Source organism: Sapajus apella, unplaced genomic scaffold, assembly GCF_009761245.1.
Source record: "Sapajus apella isolate SASKATOON/1434 unplaced genomic scaffold, GSC_monkey_1.0 scaffold26, whole genome shotgun sequence".
NCBI lineage: Eukaryota > Metazoa > Chordata > Mammalia > Primates > Cebidae > Sapajus > Sapajus apella.
This window is the reverse complement of record NW_022436966.1, coordinates 18,174,498-18,194,762: the sequence shown is the minus strand read 5'-3', so window position 1 is coordinate 18,194,762 and position 20,265 is coordinate 18,174,498. Positions and strand designations below refer to the sequence as shown.

General features: G+C 46.6%; 1 protein-coding gene across 6 annotated transcripts in view; it reads left to right on the top strand.

The window, feature by feature from the left end:
• EML6 (EMAP like 6) overlaps positions 1-20,265 on the top strand; it is a 262,431-nt gene that overhangs the window by 228,741 nt on the left and 13,425 nt on the right. For 3 of the 6 annotated variants that reach the window (XR_004273049.1, XM_032292107.1, XM_032292111.1), the window contains 8 exons: positions 7,797-7,811; positions 9,149-9,157; positions 10,020-10,098; positions 11,791-11,920; positions 13,719-13,817; positions 14,406-14,426; positions 15,117-15,290; positions 18,998-19,206. Coding sequence is in view for 5 of the 6 variants with exons in the window: in XM_032292107.1 (XP_032147998.1) it covers positions 7,797-7,811; positions 9,149-9,157; positions 10,020-10,098; positions 11,791-11,920; positions 13,719-13,817; positions 14,406-14,426; positions 15,117-15,290; positions 18,998-19,206 (736 nt within the window). In the remaining variant the exon portion in view is untranslated. The remainder of the gene's footprint in view (positions 1-7,796; positions 7,812-9,148; positions 9,158-10,019; positions 10,099-11,790; positions 11,921-13,718; positions 13,818-14,405; positions 14,427-15,116; positions 15,291-18,997; positions 19,207-20,265) is intronic. The other 3 variants (XM_032292108.1, XM_032292109.1, XM_032292110.1) reach the window with 3 other exon arrangements.

The following is a 20,265-nucleotide window of genomic DNA, read 5'->3' as shown; positions in this document are numbered from 1 at the left end:
TAAGAACTGAAGAATCACAGGCCCTTGTTGTTTACTTGATCGGGGGTTACACATAAAGCCCTCCTCCCCCAAGTAGGTTGTCAACTCTGTGAAAGCAAAATTTCTGTTTTATACACTGCTTTATCTCTGTGATCTAGAATATGCTGGCGCTTAGTAAATATGTGTTGAATGAATAAATAGACTCCTTAACAACAACTTAACAAGATCTAGGTTGATTTTCAGTCTAGCCCATGGATTAGGTATCACAGTCTGAGATCTTGTTGACATTTTGTCATTCAAATCCATAATCCAGCTGGGAAATCTCTGCTTCTAAGCAGTTGGCATCTCTGGTTACCCTTCCAGCACTCAGGCTTGCAGCCTCCATCTGGCTTCTGCCTTTAGGCAATTCCAAACAATGATCTGAAGTGGAGAGGCCCTCACCCTAAACTGTATCTCAGTGGTTTTGAGGGTCATTGTCCCCTTTGTCTGGCAGGGAATGTGTGATAGTGGATGTTTAGCAGGGGTCTAGAGGATCAGACAACTCTCCTTTTCTCTGTCATACCTGCTGTAAGTTTCCTTCCACGTGGATGGATGAGTAGTGCTTCCAGCAGTCCCCATGGATGAGGACTCATCTCCAGGCACCAGTAGCCCCTTGCAATATGCACCAGCATTTGGCTGATCCCAGCTGTCAGCATTCCATTATTTTCAATAGCCCCCACTGGTGGACCAGCAGGCAAGTCAGAATCCTGAAGGATGAGCCCCATCCCCCCCACTCCCTGCAGTGCCCCTGTCTGGGCTCGGCTTGGTCTCTCTTAACCCTCCCTCCATGCAGCAGCAGAAGCTAATAATAACTTTCATACAAGAGATGGTTACCCTGGTTTAATGAGGTTGGGCACCCTATACAAGTCTGGGGGTGTGTCCCAAGTAGAATTCCTTTCCCAATTCTCTGTGAGGAGAGGGGAAAGGAACCATTTTCACTTCACAAACTGCCTTCCACCACAAAGGTAACTTCACTCTCCAGCCATCTCAGCGGCCTGGCACAGGCAAACAGGAGGAGGTGGTGCCAGAATTATTCTTAGCCGCAGATTATAAAGGAGGAATCTGTGACTATTCTACATTAATATTTTAGTCCTTCTGGAATATATTCACTGTCAGTCTATGGCATATGTTCCTTAGGAAACCAAGGAACTTTTACCAAACCAAAATTAGAAGTAGTTTCTAAGCCTTTTAAACATGGTGGTGCCCTTACCTGTGAACTGACAGGTGCTAGCACCAAAGGACCTCAAAATTCCACTCTAGCATTAGCATTTTCCAGAATTTTCCTTAAACTATGCTTACGGCTGAATGGATAAGGCCTTGAAACCCGTCTTCTACTGTCTCATTCTTTCTGAATTGATTTGAATGGGTTTATGAACTGAAGCAAAAAGAAAGTTCTATAAAGAAAACCGTATACTGTGGGCTTAAAAAAATTTTATGGGGTTTTGAGGATTTTTCTTTATTTGGTCGTTTTTTTTATTTTAGCTCCAAATTAATAGCCTTCTTTAATTCTTGATTTCTTAGTATCTAAGTCTGTGGCATCAATATAAAATTTCACTGGGTTATAAACTTTGTTAGGATCATTGGTTCCCCAGTGGTCGGTGCTGTGCCCATCATGGGAACCACTGTGTGCCTAACATGGTACCCTGTAGTTAGTACACAGCAAACAAATACTTTTTGAAAAAACAGGTAAATTTACTTATCCTGCTTCTCTTAATATTTAAGTAATTTGTCCTCAGAATGCTGTGCAAGTCCATTCTTTGTCAGCAACCACTTTACCATCACTTCATTAGCAACTATGGACGGTGCTTGTGGGAAATGATGTGACTAATGCAGAATCCAGGATGTCCCAGCTGACCCTGGGGCTGCACTTGGCTAAATGACTTCTTAATCTTCATAGCCTCTGTCCTTCAGGAATTACCGTATGTGTTTGGTTTAAATCTATTTAAGTAACCTCAAGCCAAAGGAACTGAGAAGATTCTGTGTCACTGTGGCCATCACGCCTATCATATACACCAAGCTGCTTTGTCAGCAGGTTTTACGGTGAAACAAAGAACATGCTCATGAGTGACAGTAAATGGGAAGGATGTAGACAGATTTCCTTCAGTCACCAAATCATTGTGTATAAGTAATCCCAGTTTTCCTTCTAGCCTTTTATGCTGTGTTTGGAGGCAGAAATCTGGAAGAACTTGCCCCAATTTGTTGTTCATTTCTAATTTTTTTAAGATATACACAATAATTTTATATATTAGGTACATAGTGAGTTTCAACACTTTCTAGATATAGTGATCAAATTGGTAGCATTAGCATATCTTTCACCTAGAACATTTGTCATTCATTTGTGTTGGGACCTTTTAAAATCCTCTCTTCTGCTATTCACTTATATGTGGAAGCTGCGCTTTTTTTAAACACCTAATTTCATCAGGAAATCTGTGGGAATTTCAAGCTGGTCAGAGGCAGCTTGATGAGGCATGAGGAGCATGGTGAAGTGGCACCGTGTCAACGGCAAATGAGCAGCCTGCGCTCCCAGCTCTTTCCTCAGCGTAGCGGGACAGAGGCCCTTTGTTGTCATTGATCAATAGCTGCTTTGTGGGCCTGTATTGTTAGAGTTGCTAAGAACTGAGGATCCTGCTAAGCAAGTGCGGCTGAATTTACCATATGAAGATTGATCAAAACTGCTCAGTCCTATCTTGAAGCTTGGTCCAATAAATGGGGAGGAACCTCTCGTTCTACATTTCCATCCCATTTGTGAGGCTGGAGTGACCTCACAGAGCCTGAGAGTTGGTACAGAGATCTGCAGTTGCCTGCATGTTGTGTTTAAGCTGAGTCCGGCCCTCCCTGTGTGAGAGTGATGGCACATGTGTAGTGCACACAGGCTGAGGAGCACTCCTGCTCCAAGGCCCTTCTCTCTAAGCTACGTTCTTCTCCACCCCACGAAGAGTTCTGCCAGCAGAGCTGTGGCGAGCAGGTAGAACTGCAAGATTCCTGTTTTCTGAAGATGGAAGGGACTGAAATTATAATATCTATTGAACCCAGATGCTGAAGTTAGTCATTTCCAAGGCCCATTGCTTAGCTAGGTAACTCCACCAAAAGTTGAATCATTAGTTGATTTTTTTCTAAGTGAATATAACGCTTTTTTCAGAAATGATTTTCTTTATTCAGACTCCTTGATTTTCTGTATTGGTTTGAAGCAAAGCAATGACTTCTATCTGATTTTAGAAATTAAACCTGCTGTTCATTATAGAATAGTTTGTTCACTTCTGATGTCAAAGAGTGGACGTTGTATAAAAATCCAGAAGTAAAGTGTTGGAAAATGATTTTTAGAAAAGATTAACGTGCCTAGGAAATCATACTCCTACAGTGTAATCATTGAATCAAACCTACTCACTTGTGGAGATAAAAGAACACTTCGAAAATATGTAAGTACTTTTCTGTCAAAAGGGAGTGTCTTTCCGATTCGGTGGCAGAGTTGGGTCTGATTATTTTAGGCAAGTGCCTGAATAGCTCATAGATTCTCCATTTGAAGGGAATGGCGGTTACCAAGGGTGTCGACCCTCCTTCTGTCGATTAGTGTGTGGTCAAGATATGGTAACCAGGGAGGCATTTGCAGGAGTGAAAGGTGTGGAGGATCGGGGTGCTCTTGTGGGTGTGTTTAAAGTATGTTGACGTGCTCTTTACCCGGCTCCCTCCCGCTCATTTGAAGCTCGTGTTGTGCTCTGCCATCTTCCGCCCCTTCTGGTTCTTGTCATCTGTCGACTTCCTGTCTCTGAGCATTTCAGCTCATGGTCAACTGGCCAGCCTCAGCCAGCTCCTGCCATGCCCTGGGTGATGTCATCACCTGAAACTCCTCTGTCCCTCAGTGTCTTAACCAACTCTCCTCTGGATTTCCCATTCCCGGATACACCCAATCTTCATCAAGACAAATGAGTGCCTAGACACCTTCATTTTTCCCCAAGTTCATCAGCCCTTCCTGGCCTCACTTTATGTGCCTGCCTAAATGCCATTTCCTGTTGGCCCTTCTCCCCTACATTCCTTCTACCACCTGCCTCTCCATTCTTCTCACAGGAAGCCCCGCATTGGCACAGACGGCCACCACCAGAGAGCCTGCCTGGCTGCTGCACTTGGCCCTCCAAGCTCCTGCCTCATTTGCATCCTTTGGTTGGTTCTCTCTGCTGCTCCTCGGCAGTCATCCAGAGTTCACCCCTTGTAAACCTCCTGCCCCTTCTTCACTGAGAAAACAGAAGTCATGGGCACACACTCCATCTTGGCGCTTCTGTCTCTTTACATCTTCCTTCCCATCCTTCACTCACATAAGCCATTCACCTTCTTCCTTCTCAGAGGAAGTAAGTCCCTTCTCCTCTTTGAGACGGGTCCCTCACCTGGTAGTTGGGCCCCAGCCTCCTGTGCATCCGTGCTCCCTCATCGTCTGTCCTCTCATCTGTGTCTCCTGTGTCACTCTCCCACAGCCGGATCCATGTCCTCAGCAGAAAGTCACATCCCCATTTCCCATCTCCACCCAATGCTCCTCAGAAAAAAACAGGTCCTTTGACTGATCTTATACACTTACACACACATTTCTGCACTCACCTTCCCTCCAACCTTTTTCCTTTCTCATTCAGGCCTTGAAGTCTTTTCTTCACTCTCTACCCCATCTCACTTGTCCTCTGTCCCTGCCATTCTGCTGACATTGGGGCTCTCTAACTCCCAAGTCCTGTGACTCTCCTCTCTCTGTCTGGCCAAAAGAACTTGTGTCATGTAGGGTAGCACTGTCCAATAGAAATACATGAGCCATGTGTATAAATTTTCTAGCAGGCACATTAAAAAAGTTGAGATGGTGAAATTTACATATTTTAACTCAACATATTTAAAAATATCTCAGCATGTAATTAATATAAAATTATTTTACATTCTTTTGAATTTTTATTGGTAGGACTTCAAATTCTAGTGTGTATTTTACAGTTATAGCACAAGTCCAGCTCTTGAAAGCCACATGTGGCAGTGGCTACGGTACTGGACAGTGCATATTAGAGAAGAATATAAACATTCTCTTCTTGCCCTTTTGAAAAAAATCTCTCTTGGCCCTCCTGATGCCTCACCTCTGCTTCCTCTTCCAGCCCCTTACACTGCTGTTGGTCCTCAGGATTTTACCTATGGCTGGCCTCTTTTCACCCTCTACCATCTACCCTCTTTCTTAATTAATCTTTTATATCCCATCCATTGGCTAGTGAGTCCCAGGGTCTTATGACGGACTCCCATCTCTCAGTGGAACTTCCAACTAACAAAGCTATCTCACAGGTGTTCAGAGCTCAACATGGCAAAACTGAACTCATCGTCTTCCTTCATTAATATTTTCTCTCTGTCTCATTCCGTGATACCATCATTTAATCCCATATCCAAGCCAGAAAACTGGTCTTGCCTTTGGGTTGCTTTTCCTAATGAATCCCTAAAGACAATCCATGACAAAGTGCTGTGGAGTCTATTTCACCAACATTTCTTTAAATATTCAACTGTTTTCTTCTCCATAAACACTGCTCTAGTCAAGTGCTTCATCATTCCTCTCCTGGATCATCACAGTGGCCTCTTCAGTATTCTGCCCGTCTTTACTCTTAGTTCTCTTCACTCCACCCTTTATTCTCTCATGTTTTCACACAGATAACTTGTTATCCACCTAAAATAGCCGAGTCTAAGATCATATCCTCATTTTTTAAACAACAACAAAGAAACACAAAGCTGTGTTACAGGCACCAGTCAGGAGCATTTTCAAGATGGTGGGCTTCTTTCAAGACATCCTGTGGTTCTTCTGCCTGAATCCTTTCCATCAACTCCATCACTGAGCATCTCCGTACATGATTCTGGAAGACATAGGAATACACTTGACAGAGTCCAGTTCTTAGGAATATTCTCAACAGAGTCCAGTTCTGAGGAATGCACTTAACGTAGTCTAATTTGGTCTGGGTAACAGAGTCCCCATGGCTCTGGACATTTTCCCTAGGCCTGGATTTATCCTAGAGCAGTGGTTGCTAATCTCTCTCTCAGTGTTTCTCTCCCTTCCCATCCCCCTCCTTCCCCTTCCCCCTTTCTCCCTCCCTCTTTTCCTCCCCCTCTCCCTCCCTCTTTTCTTCCCCTCCCCTCCTCTTCCCCACTTCTGCCGCTTCCTCTTTTCTCCCCCTCCCCCTTCCCCTCCCCCTCTCCCTCCTTATCTCCCTCCTCCCTACCCCTCTCCTCCCCAGTCCCTCTCTTTCTCTCAGATCACAGACATCTTTGAAAATTGAATTAAAACATGCCTCCTTTCCCCATAAAGATGCACATCTGGAAACACAATTTGGTATGAGTATCAGGGGTGTTCATTCAGTTCCTGAAGTCTGATAAGATCCTGCTGGGGGACAATTCTAAGAGTTTCAGGTCACTTACTGGTTCCTATCTAAAACCAGGATCAAGGGTATCTGGGTTTCCTAAGACATCCTGAAAACTCTTGGAGCATTTTATGCAGCATTTTGGAAGCTGAAGAAGGCCATTTCCTCCAAGGACACTTTGAACCTTGTCTGATGAACACGACTCAAAACAACTTCAGACTTGTTTCTTGGCTAGATGGAGCTGAGTTTCCCCACACCCACACCCACACCCCTCTTTATAGAAACTGGTAGGAACGACTTTGTTTCTCACAGGCTGTCCCAGCCTCGCTCCCCATTTGGCTCTCGAGTTGTGCTTATCTTGGGCTTCAACTGACTCATGACCTCCTCAGTGGTTTCAGAAGCCTCCCTGAGTGCATTGGCCCTGACTGTTCTGTTCCATGTCTCGGGTCATTGTGTGCTCTGCTCCACCTCTTGCTCTGTCAGCCCAGTGCCTTGGGGAGGAGGAAGGAGGGACAAGTACCCGGGCATTGGCCTGCCTTGGGGGCCTTTGGAGAGCGAGAGCCCGTGTCAGGATAGCACCCCCACATCTTCAGTTGAGTCTAAGCCTTCTCTTCAGCAGCCCAGCTGCTGGGCAGGAATTGTCCTTCCCATGATACTGCCCTGCCCACAGAGTGTGCCACCCACAGAATGTGCCACCCATTTCCACAATGGTTACAGGGTAGTGACTCCTCACAGGCACTGAAGAGGAGGGCCTTGTTACTCAACAGCAAGCCTCAGGCTGGAGTTCATGTCCCCGCCCTGGGCTTCCTGCCTTCACTCTCTCTTCCTTGGCAGGCTTCTCCCGGTCTCCAGAGCTCAGGCCTGTCTGCTGCCCTCTCTCCTGATTATCCGATTTGTTTGCTGTCTTGCCAGCTCCCTCCTTTAATTTATTGTCCAATGGAAGCTCTTTCTCCTTTGTCTCCCGGCCCTGCCCTCCTCACCCAGTCACCTCCAAGTCTACTTGCCCCAGCAGGCCCCGTTGTGCCTCTGCTCCTCCCACCTTGGTTTCTCACCTCCCTCTTCCCAGCTCTTGGCCCTGCAGGCTGGTCTCCCTGCCAATGCCTGGTTGCGCCCACCACCTTCCCCCCACTCCCATCCTGTGCCAGCTAGGAACCACCAACTCTAATGAGTTTACTGGACTGAAAGTGAGTGAATGTCCTCACGCCCTCCACTTTTTCCCATGTCAGCAAAGCTTTTCAGAGTCCCATTTCTGATGGAATCTGAATCTGAAAGGATTGAGACCCACAGAAAAATGTTAAACCTCCAGTGTTTGGCTCTGTGAAATCTCTGGCAGTCCTTCCCATGTCTGATGTTGTGAGCACTGTTTCTGGATGCCTGGAAAGAAGTCTTTAATACTTGTATTGTGTTTTAACTTGCTTTCCTTTGGAGGCAGGGAATTGTCAAGTAAGTATTCACGCCGCTCTAGAGAAAAACACAGGTGTTCGGTAAACATCCGGTACTAAGTGTTCACGCAGAATCCACAACCTCGAAGGGTCAATACTTAAAATCCGCTGAATTTGCCATAATGCAGGTTTCTTCCCCTTGCCTCTCATCTTCAGTTTTGAAGCAATACAGCTGTAAACATATGCTTGCAAAATGAGAAAGAAACATTCTGAGATTGCTTTACCTTTCGGTTTTTTTCTGAAAATCAAGGTGAAAAAGCATCGGATTGCCTCTGCGTATATATATACATATATATATACAATCTCCTATATATATAAGTCCATGGTGTTTGTGCTTGTATGCATACTCTCTCTTCACTGTATAATATATCACATATTATACAACCTGCGTGTCCCCTGAAAACGAGCCCTGTGTCTATCCTCGAATTACGCCTTTGAACCATGCATAGTTCCAGTGTCCTCCTGCTCTCACAGCCCCTGGCTTGCTTTTGTCATAACTTAAATGTTCTTAGGTGAAAGAAGAAACCCACGGATTTCATTTGAAAGTCCCACTAAAACAGAAGAAAGAGCAGATGTCCTGGGAAGCGATAATTAATGTGAAGGAAGTGTCTAATTGTGAGAACTGGCATGCCCCCAGTCTCTCGATTTTGCTCAATTTGGTGGCGATGATGTCAGCCGGGGGTGTCGTTTTGCAGAGACATGCTCTCTCCCCATTCTTCAGTGGTGATTACAATACCGTTTGGTCCAATTATCCCTTATGATTATATAACATGTTTTGATTGAAAAGTTTCTGAGAAAATAAAGGTACCCTGTTTTCCCCTGCACACAAAAAGAACCCCTGCAAGCTATTCAAGCAGGCAAGCTGACCTACCAAGAAACACTGGGAATTGTTAGGCTAAATTATGAATTGAACTTGGTTTGGAAACAAAGTATCCATTGTACAGAACTCCCCAGGACATCCAGGAAGATATCATTGTTTTTCTGGCGGCAGGTTTCTCCCCAGCATACACTAAAATAAGCAGAGTCCCCAGGCGCATTCGTAAAGTCGCGGAGAGTGTGCGGGAAGCATTGACAAGGCTTCCTTTTCTCTCCCTATTCTGTAGGCGCTTTAGTGCAGAGTTTGCCCAGAGACGCCAGGGTATGAGCTTTCTGAATTTGTAGACTGGTGCACTCTTTCATTTCTGTTTTAGTTCTTTGCTGGCATGCTGGGGAAGCATGGTTTGTGCCACACAGGAATGTCTGTTCACTTGGAATATGCTTGTGCATGAATGAGGTGGTTGCTAATGCAGCTCTAAACTGTACTAAGTTTCTCACTTGGCTTTGTTTGCTGCTTACAAGGGGATCAAGGTAATCCTTTCTCTTTGCATATCCTGAGAACAATAACTAATTACTCTGGAACGTGCGGTGGGAGCTGGTACAATCTCTCTCGACCCATCCTGGGTTTCCAAAACAGAAACCTGATGTAAGGAAACCCCACATCACCAAGAACTGGCCTAGTCATCTAGGATTCTGTTAGGGCTTACACATAATAAAATCTCTTCATTAAATGTGGTGGCCCCAGTCCCCAAAACTGAGAAGGGAAAAGCAACCTTTGTTGTGGTAGCAGCTGAGTGCAGACCCGAGCCCTGAGGCGAGGGCAGAGTGGGAGGCATGAGTGATTTCTGTCTTCTCTGCCTCTGCATCCTGCCTGCCCTTTTGTGAAGTGCAGCCAACCTGGGCACTTGGCATGTGGTCCTTAGGGCCTGTTTTGAAGCCTGGCTTGTAAGTTTCACTTCATGCCACACCATGACCGTTGACAGCTTAATTCTAACATTAGCACATCCTTGTCTGAAAAATGTCAGCAAGGCCAGGAAATGTGGCATCTCTCCCCTCATGGTGAGGCTCCTTCTTGGTTTTGAACGAAGCCCCTCTTGTTTCAAGCCCATTGTTCTTCCTGCTCCCAGGAGAAGGTTAAGCAGAGGGAGGAGGGCTGACCCTGGCCCAGTGCCCCAGGTGTGGGGAGGCCCAACCCAGGGCCTGTGAGTTCAGACCCCTTCCCTGTGGCAGGTGAAGAGGGAGAGAGGAGGGCAGGACCCAACAGATCCAGGTGGAGGGGCCTCTGAGTGGGGAGGAGAGAGGAGGCCAGCACTGGCCTAGATAGGGGTGCCGGGAAGGCCGCCTTGCAGCCCGTGTTCAATGCTGCGCTTCCTCTGGCCACTCTCTCTTCCAGGCCACCCGTTAGCCGAGCAGCTCCCCAGCCTGAGAAACTGCAGAAGAATAATATCACCAAGAAAAAGAAACTGGTTGAGGTAAGGAAGTGAAACAATCTTGCTTCTAACCTGATACTGACGTTCTGAGACCTACCTGGTGGACATTTCCATCTGTATGTCCCATAGACACAGTCAAGTGAAGCTGAGCAGGGCCCTTGGCTCTCTTCTGTCCCTTTTCCCTCCCATGTGGCCCTGTGTCTCCCACTCAGGGACCAGAATTGCAGCCATTGTGTCACATTCTGGCTTTCCCCAGGCCTGTCACGAGGTCCTTTCAGTGCTAACTCTAAGACGTCCTATGTCCCTGAAGCCTGGCTCCTTCTCCCTCCACCAATCCCACTTGGATGGTCAGCATCCCTTCCACGGAGAAGAAAGAAAAGAGACAGGGGCGCTTACTCAGAGTCTCTAATGTTGCCTGAGCCCTGACCGTGCCAGTGCGCAGCTCCATAGCCATGAAGTGTTTCATGCAATCCTCACACGCAGGAGGGACACACCACTATTGCTTCCATTTTCCCAATGAGGATGCTGTGGTTGAGGGGAGTTAAGGGAGTTGTTAGGTCCCAAGCTCAGGATCACCAAGCCAGTAAGTGGGAAGGGATCTGAAATCAGCTGTTGAGACTAGGCTCTCATAAAGCCGCTGTTTTGGCAGAGACCTCCTGACTGTTCTGTCTCATTTCAGACTCTGCCCTCTCTCTCTGATGCATGCCCCAATGCCTCCAGAGTTAGGTCTTTAAAATATACATCTTCCATGCATCATGCTAGCCTTCAGACCTGGGAGAGTCCCACATTGCCAATGGGATTCAAGTTAATGGTTTCAAAACCTTACCCAGAGCCACCTTCTACGCTTACTGCCTGTGATTCCTCACCACCATGCCAATCTCCCAGCAACAAACCCACCGCTAGTGTCCTCGGAAGCTTCCTGGGACTTTCAAACCCCTGCATTGTCTTTCCTTCTGCTTAGAAAGCTCCTCCTGCCAGCTCCCAACACTCTGGTCCTTCCAAGACCTCCTCCGGTATCTCTTCTGTGCAGCCTTCCCTGAGGCTTTGCACCCTAAACCATCCTGCGGTTCCCCACCCACACTCCCTCCTACCACCTATACCGTGCTAGGCACCGAGGAGCTGCCTGAGAAATCTGTGTTGGATTAAGAACTGATCAGAATCAGAATCAGCCACTGTTCTTTGTCTTAGAAGACAAGACAGAAGAAGAGCAAGACTATAAACCCAGAACGGTACCTAGTTTTGGGGAGAAAAAAATGCAAACAGGTAGACACTTTGTAGAGCAAGCACCAGGCAGCAGAACGAGCATGGCCTTGGCCCCGTGTTCTGCTCTGCCCACCCCAGCCATGTTTATGAGAGTTTCTTAGAGAAGACCTCTGAGCCACCATTCAGCTCATCCAGAGGGCCCGCCAGGGCACAGACACAAAACTGCTAGACACCCTTTACAGGGCATCAAATCTGTGTACTTTGGCACACCTAAGGAGCCGGGAAATAAATCTGTTTTTTTTGGAAAGTCACAGTAATTCTGTGTGTTACTCTGACACCCCAGCATTTCAGAAAACTAAAAAGTTTTATCCTCAGCTAGTCAAGAAACAAAATGTTTTCAGTGAGCGTGTGTTGGCCTCACCAGCCATACCATTCCCAGTACACACGAGGCCACTCAGGCAGTGTGGGTGTGTTCCTCGGCTCTCCCCTCATTCCTCTGAGGGTCACGCTCATCTGTGTGTGTGAATGCAGGAGCTGGCTCTAGACCACGTGTTTGGCTACAGAGGATTCGACTGTCGCAATAACCTGCATTACCTTAATGATGGTGCCGACATCATCTTCCACACTGCGGCGGCTGGCATTGTTCAGAACCTCTCCACAGGTAACTGGGGGGGTTAAAAAATACAGGTGTTTCTTATAGCTTTTTTTTTTTTTAAACATGTTTTCCCCACTCTTTTGTTGGCCAAAAGCTTAAGCATTTTCCTCCCCTTATTGAGCCATTCCCACAAGTCCAGCACGGTCTCAGTTAGGCCTGGTAACGCTCAGGCTCAGTTACCAGAGTCAGAGCCCTCTCTGTTTCTGGCCTGAGCTTGACCTCATGTCATCATAGGCCCTAGAGAGAAGGCATCCATGTTGACATCGGCCTCTGTAACTGAGGGCCATGGAGGGAAGCGAGAGACAGGGTGTGAGGAGTGGAGAAATTCTTCAGAGACCATAACCAAGCAGAAAGCACAGTAGAACTTTGCCTATTCATTTTTACAATGAGCCATTTTTTGACAGCTCAGATTTTTCAAGTTGTATTTTGACAGTTTGGCCACATTTATAATGAGAATGAAAACAATTAAATAATAAACAAAAATATCAGTCTGGGCGGGGTGGCTTATGCCTGTAATCCCAGTACTTTGGAATGCCACAGTGGGTGGATGACCTAAGATTAGGAGTTCAAGACCAGCCTGGCCAATGTGGTGAAACCCCATCTCTACTAAAAATACAAAAATTAGCCCAGCATGGTGGCAGGCACCTGTAATCCCACCTACTTGGGAGGCTAAGGCAGGAGAATTGCTTGAACCCAGGAGGTGGAGGTTCCAGTGAGCTGAGATTGCACCACTGCACTCTAGCCTGGGCAACAGAGTGAGACTCTGTCTCAGAAATAAAAATAAAATAAAAAACCCAAACCACGTGATGACTCAAATGGAAAAAATGAACATTTCAAACAAAAAGAAACGTTCAGAAATTAACAGACAACTATATCATTACCACCAGATTTGAACAGGTTCACATTTTGCCTTATTTGCTCATGCCTCAAGAAAAAAATCTTTCATTTAAAAATTTTGTTGTCAATTCTGTGTAGTTATTCATACATAGATTTAGACAGTGAAATCAATGGGCACGTGTTGATTTGTGTCTATTTCGGGGAAGAGGGACTTGATATTGCTGATACATTTTCTTCCCTTTCTGGCCTTGTCATCATATTGGTAGCAGTTCACCCCTTCCCTGTGTATCTACACCATCATTCACCTTTAGATTCTTGAGCATCTGAGTGGGTTTAAAGTGGCCACTTTGGAGGTCAACAAACCCATTTGCTATGATAGATGATAAAGTGCTCTTTCTTCCACTATGTGTGACATATGTTGAGTTAGGGCTTTCCGGGGTAAAGCCACCACCTATACTATCCAGGCCGCCAAGTGGATTGGCATTTGTTAAGTAAAGATGATTAGTCCCTTAGGATTTCATATTTCACGTGAAGAAGTGGTGCCATTTTGCTCAGTGAAGCATCATCTCCAGGCCCCCACCCCTACATCTGCCCAGATGTGGACATTGAGAATCATCAGTCCTGTGCCATGGAGAGGAGGGAACTTGGACCTTCATCATTTTGGACTCTGGGAGGCCCTATAATTGAGCTGTGCTCTGGACCCACACAGAGCAGTGGGAAGCATTGAAGGGCAGCTGGAATGTATTAGGTAACAGACACTAGCTCCTCTTCACCCAGACCTGGAACAGAATAGGAACATTTCAAAAAAACGATCATCATCTCCCTAAGCATGATTCTGGAAGTGAGAATATGGGGGCTTTAAGCTGTCACTTTTGTAAGGTGTTTCCAAAGATTCCACAGGATGCTTTGGAGTTACAAAAGGTCTTTAGGTCCCACTGTTCACCCTCCCATGATCTCTCTCTCCCAGGGAGCCAGAGCTTCTATCTGGAGCACACAGACGACATCCTCTGTCTCACAGTGAACCAGCACCCCAAGTACAGAAACGTGGTGGCCACCAGCCAGATAGGTAGGAGGTCCTGCAGCAGCTGAGGCTCTCCCAGCTTGCAGGGATGTTGACTTGTCAGCAGTTATTGGGAGAGGGAGTGTGTGGGTTGCCTACATCCATCCGTTCTTGTTGATGTTGCTGTTGGTTTTTTGAGTCCTGAATGTATCAGTGTCACCTGAGTTGACACATCCAGTGACTGTGATTCTGAGGGACCGTAAAATCTGACCAGAGCCTGAGAATCCATATAAACAACAGCCCTGTAAGAATAGTTTTTCAGACCCCAGTGTCAAGAAGCCTATGTCTTTTGAAGCCTGGTGACTGTGCTTGGCCAGTGGATTTCAGTAAGTGTGCCTGGACCCCTGTGCCCTGGGAAACTGCCAGTGACAAATGTGAGCTGATTCACATTTATGAGAAGTTTGTTTTTACGTTCCCATTTCAAGAGCAGCTTTTACAACTTCCTGCTTGTTTTCATTGAACCCATGTCCATTTTTAAGTTTAATTTGTAGCTTTGTGATGCTGGTGTTGAGTGCTTCACTGTTGCAAATGTGACTTATTTTAGCTATTGTTTTCCCTTGACGCTTCCTCATTGCCATTGCTCACCCAATGCAGGTGATATTACGGAAACCCCAGGTAAGGCTGTTCCGTCCGTGAGTAGTTTGAATCTGCACAGCAAAATCATGTCATTGTATCATGTTTGCTGATTGTATCTTGCTGAAGTGCAGATACAAATCATTGACCTCACCAGTTTCCTTCCTATAAAATCCTCCGTGAGCGTGTGTGTGTGTGTGTGTGTGTGTATGTGTGTGTGTGCGCGCTGAACGTAAATGTTCATAGGGCTCTGCCTTTGAAAGCAAATTTCCTGTAGTCTTTCTCCTCTGGCCAGGTCAGGTTATAGGTCTGTTATGCCCAATGACTATAACACCCTAAACACTTGTCTTAAAAAAGGCTTTTACAGGCCGTGGCTCATGCCTGTAACCCAGCACTTTGGGAGGCCGAGGCAGGCAGATCACCTGAGGTTGGGAGTTTGAGACCAGCTTGGTCAACATGGTGAAACCTTGTCTCTACTAAAAATACAAAAATTAGCTGGGCGTGGTGGTGCGCGCCTGTAATCCCAGCTGCTCGGGAGGCTAAGGCACGAGGATTGCATGAACCTGGGATGCGGAGGTTGCAGTGAGCTGAAATGGTGCCCCTGCCCTCCAGCCTGGGAGACAGACTAAGATTCCATCTCAAAAAGAAAAAAGGCTTTTACATGAGCATAAGCATCACCTTGGCTCCGCCATTCTTCAGCCTTACTTCTTTGTCATGCCTCCCCATGCTCAGGAACAACACCTTCCATCCACATATGGGACGCCATGACCAAACACACCCTCTCCATGCTGCGGTGCTTCCACTCCAAGGGGGTGAATTACGTCAACTTCAGTGCAACCGGAAAGCTCCTGGTGTCGGTGGGAGTGGACCCTGAGCACACCATCACCGTCTGGCGATGGCAGGAAGGTAAACCAGCACGGGGCTTTCTATCCCTCCAAGGGGTCTGCCTGTGGCATGGGCTGGGCTCGAACCCAAATCTGTCTCCAAAGCCCGCCATGGACACTGACGGCTGCTGGGCAAGCGGAAAACAGGGCGCTGGGGATCCTGGTATAGCTGCCCCACTGGTGCCAGTGCATCCCAGGGTCCCAAGGCCAGAAGGAGGCTGGCCAGGGACTCCCGGGCACATTAGTGAAAGAGCACTGGGGAGGTGCTCCCATGTTAGCAGCCTCCTCCTCAGACAGAAGGCAGCAGCCTCTCCAACATCTGTCTTAACCCCCTTCCTACCCGAGGGTCCTTATTTTCAGTGCTCTTCTGGTGGCTCCTAGATCTAACTACCACCTTATCACTTTAGGAAATGGAATAATATTTTATCATAGTCTCAGAAGCAATTAAATTTTTTTTGACATTTTAACACTTTTGAAATAGGGATTTATCTTAGGATCAAGGTTTATGTTTACTGTAGCAAGATTTTTTTCTTGTCCCCGCCCCCAATACATGCACGCACACCTTAGGCACATGCACACACACAAGCTGACAGTGAATATATGGGCATCTTAGACTAAAGATGTGCAGTCTTCCACTTATATTCTCAGATTGGGTACTGCCCTGGCAAAAGCAGATCCAATTAGGACATTAATGAGGTCTGTCTGCAGCCAGGCAGCCTGTATCTGGGACACACTCTGCCAGGCAGGCGCAGAGATGGCGCTTCTCCCATCCAGGGCTCTGGAGTCCCAGTATCTCCTCAGCTTCCCATGGAGGAGGTGGTGCATAGAGGCTGTAAAGAAATCAGCACATTGGGAGGAAAGTTCCAGTCTCTCCTGAGCCACCCCCATATGAGGAAAAGAGGCTGACAGCCTGCAGACATTTATGATGATACTCACCATATTCCTTTGGAAGGTGACATGATCTATATGTCTAGGAAACCACATTTTCTAATTTTCTATATATATATATACACACACACACACACACACACACACACACACACATATGTTTTGTTTTTTTTTTAAGAGACTCACTCTGTTACCCAGGCTGGAGTGCAGTGGCGTGATCTCGGCTCACTGCAATCTCTGCCTCCTGGGTTCAAGCAATTCTCCTGTGGCAGCCTCCCGAGGAGCTGGGATTACAAGTGTCCATCACCATGCCTGGCTAATTTTTTGTATTTTTAGTAGAGATGGCATTTCACCGTGCTGGCCAGGCTGGTCTCAAACTCCTGACCTCGTGATCTGCCCACGATGGCCTCCCAAACTCCCAAAGTGCTGGGATTACAGGCGTGAGCCACTGCGCCCAGTCCCATTATCTCATTTTCTTGTTCACCAGTATATCTCACCCATATGGCTGCAGAGTTGATATCTCAGGGGTGCATATTCATTCCTTGTGATGTCAGTGGCCAACTGATTGACCAGACTTAGCCCAGATGAGAGATTGAGCATCTTAAATGATAGACATAGAGCATCTTGGCATGGGAAGAACTAGACAAGAATTCCTGCTCAGTCAGGACCCATCCTAAGTAGAAATTCCTCCAAATGCACCCTTCTGTCCTCTGCTCGAGTACCTTAAAGGATGTGGCTCTCATAACTTCACAAGACAGTCCATACCCTATCTGAAAGCTCTCGTTTAAAGCCCCTTCTTATGTGGGGACATAAATTGCTTCATTATGTTTTTTTTTCTGTGTTGCTAACTCTGTTCCTGGATCCTTGGGAAAAAGCTCTGACGCTGGCCCCTCTGCACGATCTTGCCTTTTTAAGTTCAGGCTCACTGTCTTCAGTCCCTCCACCTGTCCTCTAAGCAGTGGTTGCTCTGGCCTGCCCCAGCACAGACTCCTCCTCACCCAGGGTCCCTTCTGACCTCCCAGGAGAGGGTTAGAGGAGTCAGGGCTTTTAAACAAGGTCCCAGGGAAAAGAGAAGCCTACTCTTGTTTGTATAGAGGGTGTGAGCCAGTGCTGATATCTTAGTATCACCAGCCTCCACCTCTTCCCAGTTGACCACGGACGTGTCATCTCTCCTCCGTTCCTTCTCCAGTGTGGGCTTTTCTTCATTTCAAGTCTTGCTTACAGATAAATAGCATGTGTTTGTGGAGGTTTACATACATTTCATACATCACTAGAGAGCCTATTACTCGTTCTTCACTTACTAGAGGATCGTTTTGGGGCACGTGTGTGTGTGTGTGTGTGTGTGTGTGTGTGTAGGTAAAAATAGAATTAAAAATGAACTTATTAAATATACATTGTCAGATCCTAGATAAGTCGATGTAATTTGCTGTGAGCAGACTAGAAGCCAATGGAAGTGGAATACAGGTGTCTCCACAATTAGAAGCATCCATGAAATTAGAGCAAAGAAAATACAAACAGTGACTTTGAAAAATGTACGCCTCATTGTTCGTTTGTACTTCTGCTGTGACTGGTTAGCTGGACCCTCCTTCCATCTCATCATTGTATTGCTATTTTTGTAATTCACCTGTTCAAATCCTTTTACTAATTGGGGTGGGAGGGTTGTCTGTCTTTTAGTTACAATTTGGAGTTCCTTATAGATTTTTAATGTTAATCCTCTGAGTCTTACAAGCATTGCCAATGCTTTCTTCCAGTCTGTTGTCTTACTTGTTTGTGGTATCCTTGGAAACCATGGGTCTGAAAACCTCTAAGCCCTAAGTAGTGAGAGATCTGTTACAGCAAGTCAGGAATTCATATGCAGAGAGAACTGCAGCTGGGAGAAGCACCTGTGGGTCTCCCCAGCCTCGCATGGAAAGAGATTCTCTTAGGGAGTATCAGAGGGGTGGCTGCAGGCCCACCTACATCAAAACCCACCACCATCATGGTCCTAGAAACCTGTCATAAAAGCAAATGTGAAGTAATGAGAATGACGGGAAGAAAAAAATATGTGTGTAAATAATAAAGGGAGGGATGACAATTGAGAGGAAATTGGAACAAAATCATTCAGAGTAAGTTAAAAGGTAACAGTTTTAAAACAAAAATTTTAAACTCGACAGCTTAAAAATAATGAGATTAAAAAAGAGGTGGGTTTAAAATACAGGCTAAAAGAATGGAAGCCAAGAAATTTTAAAAGGAGCTAAAAGAGTGATGATGATAATACCGTTACTGCTACTAACAACTCTGTCTAACACTTAGGATTACTCACAGTATCGCGCACTGTGCTGAGGGCTTCACTTATGTCCATTCTTTGCATCTACAACGCAGCTTCTGAAATAGGAACGATTATTAGCCCCATCTGACAGGTGAGGAAACCAAAGCACAGAGAGTTTCAGTAACTTGTCCAAAGTTGTTCTACAAGTACATGGTAGGGTTGGAATTTTATTAAGACAAAGGTTAAATAAAACTCAAGAGACACTCAAAGACATATTTAAATGGGGTTGAGGAAAAAACTAGTACTTGAACGTAAAAGGTAGAAAAAAAAAAAAAAAAAAACCTAAATACCACAAAACAAAAAGGAAAATGGAGAACTTAAGAGAAAATGAATGCAGAATCTTAAAAAGAAGGTGTCTAAAGGAATGTGAGTCCCGTGGGGCTCTGGGAGAGGCTCTGTTGTCCTGTGGGGGACTCTGTTGTCCTGAGGCGAGCCCTGCGCCTGCTGGGGTGGAGAGAACTCCTAGGCTGCGGCTCCCCCAGCCTGGCCCAGGAAGCAATGAGGAGCCTCACCGAACTCTGTCACCCTCACAGGTGCCAAGGTTGCCAGCCGAGGGGGTCACCTGGAGCGCATATTTGTGGTGGAATTTCGCCCCGACTCAGACACGCAGTTTGTATCTGTCGGAGTTAAACATATGAAGTTCTGGACCCTGGCAGGCAGCGCCTTGCTTTACAAGAAAGGAGTCATCGGGTCCCTGGGAGCTGCCAAAATGCAGACAATGCTCTCCGTGGCCTTCGGTGCTGTGAGTTCTAGCAGATGATTGCTGAGAAAGGGGCATGGGCATGGGCATGGGCAGGAGGGGAGTTTGGCCAAGAGGCTGAAAACAGCAGGAAAGCCATTTCCACATTATCTCCTGTACTGGCTTATTTGCAACCACTGGGTGGGTGTGTGTGTGTGTGTACGGAGTCTTGCTCTATCACCCAGGCTGGAGTGCAGTGGTGCGATTTTGGCTCTCTGAAATCTCCACCTCCTGGGTTCAAGTGATTCTCCTGCCTCAGCCTCCTGAGTAGGTGGGATTACAGGCACCTGCCACCACACCCAGCTAATTTTCATATTTTTAGTAGAGACAGGGTTTCCCATGTTGACCAGGCTGTTCTTGAACTCCTGACCTCAGGTGATCCACCTGCCTTGGCTTCCCAAAGTGCTGGGATTACAGACATGAGCCACTGAGCCCAGCCAATATTTTTTTTCCTTAAAATATTAACCAGAAAAGGTAGGACACCCACCAAGGACAGAAGGTTTGTTGTTCTAGAGGCAACCCTGACCTGCAAGCCCCAGAGGATATTAGGAATGATTTCCACTGCTAGATGATGATCCTTTTTCTTCCCAGCCCTCCTGTGCCACAGATCCCCCCAACTGCCAGACTTCAGTGGGCTATGGGGTGCCCTCAGCCAATGCAAGCTCCAAAATGATGACCTGTTGGAACGTAGTCACCTCGTGGTCCTCCAGGAGTGGATTTCTCCCCCTTGTAGAGGAGCCCCAGGAAAGTGTCCTGTGGCCTGGGGTCTGCCCCTGACCCTGCTGTCACCTGGTCCGTGTTCACAGAAGGGAAGTCCTTGTTAATGCGGAGCTGTGCTCAGAGGGGAATCAAATGCCCAAACCAATTAGAGTGAATTTCCAAGCCAGATGATTGCCTTATGCAGTGTTCTCAGCAGTTTTTCTGCAAATTCTGCTGCTTTCCTTAGCACAGAAGATCAAACTGCTTAGGCACGTCTGCTTCTCTAGCTCTGGTTCCTTAATGAGAGAACCCGTGGCTGGGGAGGGGCCCACTTGACTGTGTTCCTGTTGTGGAAGACGTTCC